The 12962-nt window shown below is 39.8% G+C and overlaps 1 protein-coding gene across 8 annotated transcripts in view; it reads left to right on the forward strand.

Annotated features, from left to right (window-relative positions):
• The window catches only part of EOGT (EGF domain specific O-linked N-acetylglucosamine transferase), a 49270-nt gene that overhangs the window by 1781 nt on the left and 34527 nt on the right, over positions 1–12962 (forward strand). For 6 of the 8 annotated variants that reach the window (XM_043979539.1, XM_043979540.1, XM_043979538.1 and 3 more), the window contains 6 exons: positions 178–328; positions 3788–3867; positions 5214–5439; positions 9651–9751; positions 10351–10459; positions 12063–12157. In XM_043979539.1, the coding sequence (XP_043835474.1) occupies positions 5233–5439; positions 9651–9751; positions 10351–10459; positions 12063–12157 (512 nt within the window). In that variant the 5' untranslated portion in view covers positions 178–328; positions 3788–3867; positions 5214–5232. The remainder of the gene's footprint in view (positions 1–177; positions 329–3787; positions 3868–5213; positions 5440–9650; positions 9752–10350; positions 10460–12062; positions 12158–12962) is intronic. The other 2 variants (XM_043979542.1, XM_043979541.1) reach the window with 1 other exon arrangement.

Raw genomic sequence — 12962 nt, forward strand, 5'->3', positions numbered from 1 at the left:
CTGCCCTGGATAAGTTACTTAAACCAGGCAAATTGCTAAGACAATGAGTTGCATATCTCTGTCTCCACTGGTTGAGGGAGTTCCCCACTCATGTATACAATTCTTTACAGTTTGCATAGTGTTTAATAAATATCATCTCATTTGATCATCACAACAACTATTATCCCCATTTTGCAGACCAAGAAGCTGATGTTAAACGACTTGACTGTGAATCTGGATAAAAATAAAAACCAAACCTCTGACGAAGTTTAAGTTGACTTTTACATACTGCTTTAAGTTTGTCGAAGTGCTTTAACTTCATATTTGATCCTTAGAAGAACCTCGTGAGGTAAGGGCTATCATTCCCATTTTACAGATGAGGAACTGTGGCTTAGAGAGGTTGTCTGACATGCCTAGGGTCACAAGGTGGTATATAGCTTGGTCAAGATTTGAATCCAGGTCCTTTGACTCCAAATTTAGTGTTCTCTACACTCCCCTACTTGTCTTAGTCTTTGCAGTAAAAACAGTGGGGTCATCTGCTGAGGGAAGTTGTGGGGCTTGAGGAGAAAGGTGAAAGTTTTAAAATGATCACTTTTTTTTTTTTAAGTGAGGCAATTGAGGTTAAGTGACTTGCCCAGGGTCATACAGCTAGTAAGTGTTAAGTGTCTGAGGCCGGATTTGAACTCAGGTCCTCCTGACTCCAGGGCTGGTGCTCTGTCCACTGCGCCACCTAGCTGCCCCTTAAAATGATCACTTTTGGAAATGTGATGGGGTGTCAATGAGAAATGAGTAACAGGCTTGACCCGTGGTGGTGAGGACCCCATAGCAGTTACCAATTCAGGTACAACAATGTGATTCATTGAGTCATGTTCTAATAACAGTAAACTGTTCATTGCTTAGGAGTGTCATTAACACTTGGTGTTGTGCCCCCTCGGCACATGGACTTGGAATGTAAAAAACTTGGATTTGAATTTGCCTCTGACATTTACAAGCTGTGTAACTCAGGGCAAGTCACGCAAACTCTTTGCGCCTCAGTTTCTTCATATGTAATATGAGGATGATCAAATCTGTAGGACCTGTTTTAGAGTTGTTAGGATCAAGTGAGATAGATAGGATATAGAAAGCCCTTTATAGACCCTAACATTGTATATCTATATCTATCTATATATGCATGTGTATATATGACATATGTATATATTTTTTACATGTTAAAACAATTTTTAAAAACATTTTAAAAAAAGTTTTGAGTTCCAATTCTACCCTTACTCCTTCCCTCCCTTCCTTCCCTCACCCCTTCCTGAGATGGTAAGCAATCTGATTATATTTATATTTATATTCATTAATATTAATATTATTTACATGTATATTTAGATTTATATCTAACTCTGGTCTTGCCTGGAAGTTTGATATTTATAGTACTGTATGTATTTGGGAAATAGAGGATACTGGAGTCATGTCCTGGGTTCAAATCCTACTTTGGACCTTTATTTACTACCTGTATTATCTTAAGACAAATCACTTCAGGTCCATAGGCCTCAATTTCCTCAACTGTGAACTGAGGGGTTTGGATTAAATGACGTCTAGGCCCCTTCTAGCCCCACATCTATGGGTGGTGGTGATAATTATCTCCTAGTATCAAAATAAGTTATTTGATGGAATTAAATTTAGCATACCAAAACAAAAGCTGTTCAGGAAGGAGGTTCATGGTGTTAAGCATGCTTCTCTTTTTTGTTCTTCATGTTTGCTGATGTCTGTCCAGATCATAATGAAAATTTTACAAAAAAAATTCATTTCTCTTCAAATATGTTTTAATAATGATTTTAAAATGTTCTTTAAGGCATATGAAGGGCATTAAGGGCAGCTAGATGGTACAGTGGATACAGTGTTGGGCCTGGAGTCAGGAAGACTCATGTTGATGAGTTCAAATCTGGCCTCAGGCACTTACTTGCTGTGTGACCTTGAGCAAGTTACTTAACCCTCAATTTTTTTGCCTCAATTTCCTCCTCTGTACAATAAGCTGGAGAAGGAAATGGTAAACCATTCTAGCTTCTTTGCCAAGAAAACCCCAAATGGGGCCACAAGGAATCAGATATGATTGGAAACGACATAAAAGGGGCGTTTTTTCTCAGGTTCAGAGGTCATCTTGTCCAACTCCTTGATTTTATAGATGAGGAAACTGAGCCCCAGAGAGTTGACATGACCTGATCAAAATGGCGCAAGTAGTTGTGAGCTGGTGTCTTTTCCACTGCCCCATTGTTACCAAAATGAAAAACAACCTACCTTTTATGCTATTGCATTTCTTAGGTTTTAGACTCTTAAAAACATCACCAGCAGCTTCTGAACCTCTGAGATTAAATTGGTAAAATAACTTTTTCTTCTTTGTCATTATTCATATTGTCAATTTATAAAATTGTGATCAGATCACTCTAAGATGACAGTTGCAATGAAAGGCATCAATGAAATCCAGCCCAGACCTCTTTCCCTTTCTGCTCTGCATGGTACTCCAACCCATCTGAGCCACAAAGGAGAGGAAATGAAGTCACCACTCCCAACCTCAGGTCTATAATGGCTTTACCCTTTGGATTTGTGATAAGATGACCTTCTGGGTTGGCTTAAACATAGCAGCTTTTGAAAATCTACTATCCTCCAATCTTTTCCTTTTCCTTTTCTTTTTTTTTGGTGGGGCAATGAGGGTTAAGTGACTTGCCCAGGGTCACACAGCTAGTGTCAAGTGTCTGATGCTGGATTTGAACTCAGGTCCTCCTGAATCCAAGGCCAGTGCTTTATCCACTGTGCCCCCCTATCCTCCAATCTTGATAGTGAAGGCTAATATTAAAATCTGTGGTGGACTGAATTCCCTTCCCCCGCCAACACAATATGGGAGAGGGATCCTGGCACAAACATTTTCTCCCTATTAGAAAAGTAGGGGAAAAAAAGTAGGAAAGTAGATGTGTGGGAGGGAGAGAAGGCAGATCTTTGTGATAAGCAAATAACATTTAATTTTTTTAAAAAAGTGAATCTGGAATAAGGTCCTTGTGGAACATATACTATATTTGATATATGGAAAGCTTCCAACTATTGAGAAACTTGCCCAGATGGTTATAAATGAGACAGACTGAGCTTTATAGTCTGTTGCCCAGGACCAGGGTTAGTGTTTGTTTGTTTTTTTAATTTAGTGAGGCAATTGGGGTTAAGTGACTTGCCCAGGGTCACACAGCTTGTAAGTGTCTGAGGTTGGATTTGAACTCAGGTCCTCCTGATTCCAGGGCCGGTGCTCTATCCACTGCGCCACCTAGCTGCCCCTAGGATTAGTGTTAAGAAGGTTTTGGAAAAGCACGTTAATAGATATGAGTAGGCTGCAACTCATTGTAAATGGGCAAATTGGGATATAGAAGTGGAGGAAAAGGTATCATGGAAGGTAATTTTTTTGTGGGGGGGAAGTTGAAGGCACTAATAGATTGGGGCAGGACAGGAAAGGCTGAACGTAGAAGATGGTATTCAAAATTAGTTTCTAAGGAAATTAGAGATTTAAAAGAGGCAGAGGTGAGAAGAGAGTGTATTCCAAGCATGGGGGAGACAGCTGGTCGAAGGATGTGGAGATAGGAAATGAGCGTTGTGTATGAGGAAGACAAAGACCAGTGTGGCTAGCCTTGTGAAAAGTTTTGCAGGAGAATAATATGTAAGGTAGACTGAGGCCAGAAAAGGACTTTAAGTACTAAACAGTGCCATTGTGTTTGATAATAGAGGTAATAGAGAGCCAGTGGAATTTACTGAGTAGGGTAGTGATGTAATCTCCCCTTCGCTTTAGGAAATAATCCCTTTGACAGCTGTGTGGAAGGAGAATCGGAGTGGAGAGAGACCAATTATGAGCCTCTCACAGTAGTTCAGGTGAGAGGGGACTAGCATGCTGTCTGTAAATAGAGATGAAGGGGATAGATCTAAGAGATGTTGGGAAGGTGGAAATGATAAGATTGGATATATTGGATGAGTGGGAATGAGGAGCTGAGGGTTTGGTTCCATTGAATTCAGTAAATGTTTATTAAATGTCTACTATGTGTCAGGCACTGTGCTAAACACTGGAGATACCAAAAGAGGCAAAAGGCAGCCCCTACCCTCATGGGGCTTACATTTTAATGGGGGAGACAACATGCAAATAAACATATGCAAATCATGCTATGTATGATGACACCAAGGTTGTGAATTTGGAAGAGGATAAGCATTGAAGGATTTAGGGAATTTCAGAAGAGGAGGTAGGTTTGGGGGAAAAATAATTAATTCTGTTTTGAACATACTGAATTTGAGATGTCTCCCAGGCATCTAGTTTGAAACGTCTAATAAGATCTTGGTGATTAGGGACTGGAACTTGGGAGAAAAGGCTGGATCTGGATGTACAGACTTGCGAATCATCTATAGAGAGATGATAACTAAACCCATGGGGGTTGCTGAGGTGTAGAGAGAGAAGGGGACTCACAACAAGGCCCGGGGGGGGGGGGGATACCCACACCTTTTTTTTTTTTTTTTTACGGGGCAGTGGGGGTTAAGTGACTTGCTCAAGGTCTGTAAGTGTCAAGTGTCAAGTGTCTGAGGCCAGATTTGAACTCAGAGGTCCTCCTGAATCCAGGGCTGGTGCTTTATCCACTGCGCCACCTAGCTGCCCCCGGTTTTTTTGTTTGTTTGTTTTGTTTTGTTTTTTGTTTTTTTAATTTTAAATTTTAAATTAAAAATTTTTTTAAAAATCAATTAATTAATTTCTTTTTAGGGGGACACCCACACTTAAAGGATACGATACCAGTCAGTTACATAAACCCAACACATGATACTCATGGAATTCTAGTTCTGGAGTTAGGAAGGATCTTTATCTTCATTTAATTCAGGACTTCTTAAACTTTTTCCACTCGCAATCCCTTTTCACACGAGGAATTTTTATAGGACCCTGGGTCTATAGGTATATAAAATAGGTGTGCATGACCTCTTACTATCGCCAATTGTTTTTGCAACCCCTGTATTTAGTTCCATGGCTTCATATGGGGTCATGACCCACGATTTATGAAGCTAGGGTCTAATATAGTCTCCTCACTTGAGGAAACTTTGTTTCTGGGAGATGAGTTGACGGCCAATTTAGCAATGTGGGCCCTTTGACTCTAAACCCTGTACTTTTTGAGGGCTTGCTTATCGATGCTCTTTAATAGAACTGAGAGAAGTGAATTAATGCTGTGTTTCCATTCGAATGACAGGCATTCTTCCCTGGTTACAATGCTAAGGCTGCTTGTGTTTGGGGTGCTACTTCGTGACATTCTGGGGAGCAACCGAGATGAAATTTCTCACCCAAAAGACTTTCCGGGAGCATTGCCATCCACCTACTGGAGCCTCCACTTGCCCGAAGAGCACATTCCTTACTTTCTTCACAACAACAGACATCTTGCTGCAGTCTGTGACAAAGATCCTCGATGCCCTTATAAAGTAGGTCTTTTCCACCTCTTGGTGGTTTATGGAAAGATGTTGTTTCATGTGGTTTACTCTTTTTGGTTTCAAGGCCCGCTGGTTTTTTGACCATGGGGATGAAATGCTATCACTTGCTGCCCCGAGTGAGTTCTTGCTTAGACTTCGGTGGGTGCTTTTAAATAACTAAGCTCTCATTCTATTTCTTTTCCATTATGAGGTATATAAAAATAATAACTGACACATGCAGCACTTTAAGGTTTGCAATGCACTTTGCACACATTCCATCATATGATCTTCCAAATAAACCTGTGAGGTAAGTGTTGTTGTTACCTGTATTTTATAGATAGCAAAATTACTTTGGAGGGGGTTGAGGGGCCATATCTATAATTTGATTGATGGGGGGTTGTTGTTGTTGTTGTTGAGTTGTTTCAGTCTTGTCTAATGTTTCATGACCCCATTTGGAGTTTTCTTGGCAAAGATACTGGAGTGGTTGGCCATTTCCTTCTCCAGCTTATTTTACAGATGAGGGAACTGAGGCAAATAGGACCAGGTGACTTGCCCAGGGTCACCCGGCTAGTAAGTGTCTGAGGCCAGATTTGAATTCAGGAAGATAAGTCTTTCTAACTTCAGGTCCAGCGCTCTATCCACTGCCACCCAGACTTCTGATTAAAAAACACCTTCTCCCAATGTATAACAGGGACTCCTCTGAAGTTTAGAGTGTTAGATGGTTGCCTAGGCAGTGAGACTTTGAAGGACATTTCCATGACCACACAGTTTATTCATCAGAGGCAGGACTTAAGAGGCTGGGGGGTTTTGGTGGAAAGAGAGTTAAATTTGGAGTCAAAGGGTCATGTGTTCAAATTCTGACCTTGACACTTACCCTTCCCCCCCTACCCCAACCCATGTACCTGTGGACAAGCCATTTCTCTTCTTAGGGCCTCAGTTTCCTTATAGGTTGAACTCTGGCTGCTAAAATCCCTTCTCTCTCTAGCTCTATGATCCTATGATTTGCATCCAGATTATTATAAAGCTGGCTTTCAGAATGCATGTAGAAAGTGCTTAATAAGTGCATGACTATATCTGTTACCCACACACATAGATCCTGTGCCCACTAAATCAATACAGCAGTCGATGATGGTAGGATTATAAGTCTAGACCTTGAAGGGGCCATCTGGTCCAACTGTCTCCTTTTACAGATAAGGAAACCGGAGCCTAAAGAGCTGATTTGACTTGCTTTAAGTCCCATGGGGACTAAATAGCTGAAAGAGGATTTGAACCCAGGTTCAAACTGACTCCAAGTTCAGTGCTCTATGAGCCACCTCGTAACATTTAAAAATCAGCCCCAAATTAACCAATACACAGGTTTTCAGAAAGCCTGCAATGGCATCAGCTTTCAAAACACGATTTCTACACTTTACATAGGAAGCAACGGGCACCATTTTGGAGGAGAAGCCCCTCACTGAGGTGACCGAGGAATCTCCCACATCTCCCTGAAGCTTCCTTGAAACCCTTGGCTTCAGTATTGAAGGCTCTGTGGTGGTGGTGTCCGTGCAATTAAGATGACTACCACTGCTGCCTTCTTTCTGTTTTGGCAGAGTTGGAAGTGATTCACTTTGGAACCCATTAAGACATTGTTCCGTTGCCAGAAAGATCAAAGCGGAGCCTTGTAAAGGCTTCCCTTCCCAGGCTTGTTGGCACAGGAAATGAGGTGGGACAGGGCTGCCTGGGAATCCAGAAGGATGCCACCTGTGCCCCAGCTCCACAGCTGCCATTGAACCTCATGCACAAGGGGTAGCCCATGTGTTGGTCAACGGTAAGCTTGTGGTTCTCTTTTGGAATCAGTGTTGGCCTTGGTGATCAGTGGTGTCTGATCATGGGTCTGTCTTTTCTTTCCCTTTCACAGGGAAAACGGGAGTCTTGCAAATACAACTTCAATTGAAAAGAATCTCTCAGGACTAAATCCAGGGCTAGTCTGCCTACCCCAGGGGAGAATTATGTTAATTTGCATCAAGAAATTCCTTTTAAATTGGCCTAAGGTGCTACAGGTGTGATGGTATTTGTTGGCAAACCCGGCAGTGAAACATTTTTTGGGGGGTGGTGATGAAAATAATCCGAGCACGTTTCATTTCAAAGAATAATTTCTTTTGTATTGATTGTTTTGTTTTAAAATTCTAAATATCTCCTTCCCCCCTTACCCTACCCCAGAGTTATCACTTGTAACAAAGCATTTTTACAAAGGGGAGGGGAGGAACAGCTCAGCAAAACTAACCAATATAAGAGGATATGCAGTACTCCAAACCCCTGCAAATAAGGGAGGGTGATATATTTTTCTCTTTTCTTCTTTGGACTAACCTTGGTCAAAAATTATGCAGCACTTGGTTTACTTTTTTTTTTTGTTCTGTCATATTTATTGTATTATTCTTCTGAATCTGCTTGTTTTACTTCCTGTAAGCCTTTCCATGTGTCTCTGAATTTTTCCTATTCATCATTTCTTAGGCTGCACTAATATTCTACTACATTCATATCTCACCATTGCCCCAGTTCATGGGCATCTTCTTTGTTCCTAGTTCTTTCCCCTTCAAAAAAGTCCTGCTATAAATATTTTAATGTGTATAGGGCCTTTCTATCTTTGACCTCCTTTGGTCATCTGTCTAGCAGTGAGTGGCTGTTTCGGTCAGAGCACGTTTCTTTCAAATAACTTTTTCAACTTTTCAACATGGAGGATGTAAAGACTTTACTTCTTTTTTTTTTTAAGACTTTACTTCTAAGATTCAAATCTTGATATTGATGACATTTATTTTTTTAAAATGAGTCTACTAGAGTCTTTGTATCTCTGCACTGAAATTGGAGTCAGTTTGAACCTGGGTTCAAATCCTCTTTCAGCTACCTAGTCCCCCATGGGACTTAAAGCTAGTCAAATCACCTCTTTATTCTCCAGTTTCCTCATCTGTAAAATGCCCCTCTCCTTGTGCCTCTTTGTACCTCTCTCACTTAGGATAGTGATTGCAGAGGGGGCAGTTAAATGCTTTCTGAATTGAAATGAACCAGAGAGAAGGTAAGATCATTTTCTAGTCTTTTTTCAACCTTCTCTATTGGTGAACATGGTCCTTCTACTGCATACCTCCACCAATTAGCTGAAAGGAAATGAAAGACCAGGGTATTTGCAAAAAAAAAAAAAAAATCTCAGCTATTTAACCGGACCTTAAGTCTCCAAGCCCAGACAAATTATAGCTGAGGGTCCTGGAAAAACTAGCTGATATGGTGATGTTTGAGGAACTGGACTAATCCTGTATAACTGGAGAAAGGCAAATGTATTAATTTTCAAAAAGAGAGGAAAGAACCTTTTAGATGGCTGAATTTAGTGTTGATTACTAATAAATACATTTGAAAAAGTTGCATGGGAAAAAAATGGACAGTGCTTAGTGCATAGTAATGCTATAGGCCCAGTAGTTCTATTGCTAGGTCGATATACAGTTTTTGTTTGTTTTTGAGAGGCAATGGGGGTTAAGTGACTTGCCTAGGGTCACACAGCTAGTAAGTGTTAAGTGTCTGAGGCCAGCTTTGAACTTGGGTCCTCCTGAATCCAGGGCCAGTGCTTTATCCACTGCGCTACCTAGCTGCCCCTGATATACAGTTTAGTCACTTTTTAGGTACTGTTCCAGATTTCTTCCTAGACCAATTCACAGCTCCACCAACAATGCATTAGTGTCCTTGTCCTTCCACGGCCTCTCCAACAATTATCGTTTTCATTTTTGGTCTTCTTTGCCAATCTTGCAGGTGTTTTGTGGAACCTCAGAGTTGTGTTCATATGAATTTCTCTAATTATTAGTGATTTGTAGAATTTTTCATATATTTATTGATAGATTCCTGTGAAAACTATTTTTTCATATCCTTTGATATTGAGGAATAACTTTTATTTTTATACATTTGAATCTATTCCTTCTGTATCTTAGATATAAGACCTTTGTCAGAGAAACTTGCCACAAAATTTCTTTCCTCCCTCCCCCTTTAGCTATTTCCATTCTAATTTTAACTGCATTGGTTTTATTTCTGGAAAACTTAAAAAAAATTCCTATAATCAAAATTGTTTATTTTATCTTCTATGATCCTTCTAATCTCTTATTTAGGTATAAGAAACTGTTTTTTAACAGATAGGTCGCATCAAAATTGGACTTTAATGTTAGTAGAAGATTATAACAGTGCAGGACTTGATTCTGCTTATATTTCAGAAACATTTAAAGCATCTTGAATCCTGCTGGGGTTATGAGAAATCTTGCAGGCCAGAGTCTCGATTTGGCTATCCCATTTGTAGTTACGTGGATATGGGATGGTAAGTTTCTCTATCTCTTTTTCTCTTCTGTTTTTAAAATCTTAAATTTTTTTCCCTCTTATTTGTATCTGTTGTTTCCCTAGATATCCGACCAATCAATCATTGAGTATTTATTAAGTACCCATTATGTTTCAGGAACTTTGCTAGGTAGATATTCAAGGTAGCTGTAAAAGCTGCCCCACAGGTTAATAAATCTGGCTCCTTTTCTCCCTCAGACTTGAGATAGGCACCTATGATCTTCTTGTGGGTTTCTAGGGGTAAAAACAATGGCCTTATGGAGACTTCCCTCTTTGTAATGTTCTGGAAGATAAAACGCTAGCTCCATACCAATTCTAAAGGGAAAAATTAAGTATAAAAATCTTTTTAAAACCTATTAAGTTAATGAAGCAAAGCTATACAAATTAACAGCATATTATCTTAGATTCCAGAGCATAATTAATTCATTTCTGCTTTGGATTTTATGATGAATCCATGAATGTTTGCTGAGGCTCGATTTTTGTCTTCATGATAATTTTTAACTTTAGGAATTAGAAAAATTAAAATTAATTTTTGAAAATTTTGGGGAAAAAAGCTAAATATTCTGATTTAAAAAAAATTAGGACGAATACCATTGAATCAGCTCAGGAGATATTCTGGAAACAAGCAGATTTTGGTTATGCAAAAGAACGCCTGCATGAATTACGGACTCTCTGCCAGCCTATGGAAAAAGTAAGTATTTTGGTCCCAAAAAACCCTACATTTTTCTTCATTTCAAAAGACATATGAATTCTAATTTTCAAAAATTCATAGATTGTACTGTGGAGTGTATCCTTATGATACAAAGAAAAAATTGTTAATATGGAGATTTCTTTAATTTGTATCAAAATCTTGGGGCAGCTAGGTGGCACAGTGGATAAAGCACTGGTTCTGGATTCAGGACGACCTGAGTTCAAATCCGACATTAGACACTTGACACTTACTAGCTCTGTGACCTTGGGCAAGTCACTTAACTCTCATTGCCCTACCAAAAAAAAAAATAATAATTTTTATCAAAATCTTCCACTAAAACAACCTCAGCATGCCTTCTTCGGTCCCACATATCCAGTAGCAACAGAGAGAGACAGTATAGCATGGTTCACTATTTGAGCCTATTTTTTTTTTTTAGTGAGGTAATTGGGGTTAAGTGACTTGCCCAGGGTCACACAGCTAGTAAGTGTTAAGTGTCTGAGGCTGGATTTGAACTCGGGTCCTCCTGACTCCAGGGCCGGTGCTCTATCCACTGCACCACCTAGCTGCCCCTCTTTGAGCCTATTTAATTAATGATAGTTGGGCTGTAATCTGTGGAGATGGAAGTGATTTCCTATACCCAAAACACAGATCCTTGAGATATTGATGCCCTTGATAATGCTTTGGATTTAAGGTGCTTCTTCCTTCTGGAGCATATTAACACATCTTCAGGGACTTGATTATTATTTATCTTTATAATTTCCCTCTGAAGTAATCTGGGACTGGGTAATATTGTCTCCATTTTGCCAATGGCCATTGAATGGGTATCCCAGAGTCATTGATTCATCAGCTTGTGGAGGTTGGACCCAGGTTTCCATATTTGTAAGGCAACATTTTAATCTCCTGACCCCAGCTTGGGGTTTGTGCTCCCATCCGATCTCAGGAGCTCAGCCGTAGAGCTGGAAAAAAGCTCAGAGGCTGCCCTCTGAGAAATGAGAAATGAAGTCCAGCATCCTCATTTCTACATATTAGCAAATGGTGCCTTGGAGAAGTTAAGCAATTAGCCCAACATGTCTCCCATTATCTCTTGGGGGAAATTTAACAAAAATTCCCTAAACTAAATTAATTCAAATTATAGGAAATTATAAAACTCTGCTCCCTCTTTCCCCCCAGCAATTTGGGATGGTTCAATAGTAGTCCCCCTGAATGAGTAATCATAGCATCAGACTGGGCTGGCTCCTGCAGGGCCTGAGTGAGCTTTGCATTAGTGATGTTGCAATACTTTGGCCAGAGAAAGACGAGCAACAGAGCCATGGATGACCCTGGGAGACTCTTCAGCTTATTTTGAATGACGTCTTCCAAAGTTGTGAGCTAGATATTAGCTGTACCACCAAAATGGCCTCAGTAATATTCTTTCTTCTATGGAAATTGGGGAGATGAATCTCATGAAAAACTTCAGAGTTGTAAATTTCTCTAATTATTTAGTGCTTTGTAGCATTTTAAAATATATTTGTTGATAGCTTGGATTTATTTATTCCTGTGAAAACTGCTTTTTGCATTTCCTTTGAGACTGAGAAATGGCTCTTATTCTTGTTTATTCCTTCAGGGTGATTCCTGGCTAGTTTGCTCACGCTACCTTCAATACTGCAGAGCATCAAACTTATACATTGATCTAAGACAAGTGAAGAGAAATCATGACAGGTACTTTTATGGTTCATCTCAGTTCTGATGGATTCAATTAATCAACCCATAAACATTTATCAAGTACCTACTATGTTCCAGGCACTGTGCTAAGTGCTGGGGATGCAAAATGAGGTGAAAGGCAGTCCTTGTCCTCAAGGAACTTACAATCTAATGGGAGATACAACATGCAAATAAATATATGCAAAGCAAGCTATATACAGGATAAATAGGAAACAAAAGTTATCCCTTCCACATCTTGGGGGTTAGGGTTGTGGTGCCCTGCAAAATCTGCATACATTTTTTGGCTCTCCCTTTGTTCCAGAGAAGTCTGATTTTTTTTCCTTTTCGTTTATACTACCTTATTGTAAAATTTGGGTTGATATTATGTAACACTCTAAATATATTTTATACATTTCTGAGTTTCTAAACTTTTTCTGTGTTGTCTCCTGGTCTTTACATGTCATCTGCGACTTCCGCAAAACTCTCTCAAAATTCTCATTTAATTTCTGATGCCAACCTGTGATATCTGACAATTGAGGTATGGAAGAGTGGAAGGGATAAACTGTAGAGGGGAGGCACAGGAATCTAGAGGTATTGAGGAAGACACTGGAATTAGAGGTATTAAGGAAGGTTTCCTGTAGAAGGTGGCAATTTAGTTAAGACTTAAAGGAAGCGGGGCAGCTAGGTGGCACAGTGGATAGAGCACCGGCCCTGGATTCAGGAGGATCTGAGTTCAAATCTGGCCTCAGACATTTGACACTTACTAGCTGTGTGACCCTGGGCAAGTCACTTAACCCCAATTGCCTCACTTAAAAAAAAAAAA

This window comes from Dromiciops gliroides, chromosome 1, assembly GCF_019393635.1.
Source record: "Dromiciops gliroides isolate mDroGli1 chromosome 1, mDroGli1.pri, whole genome shotgun sequence".
Taxonomy (NCBI): Eukaryota; Metazoa; Chordata; class Mammalia; order Microbiotheria; family Microbiotheriidae; genus Dromiciops; species Dromiciops gliroides.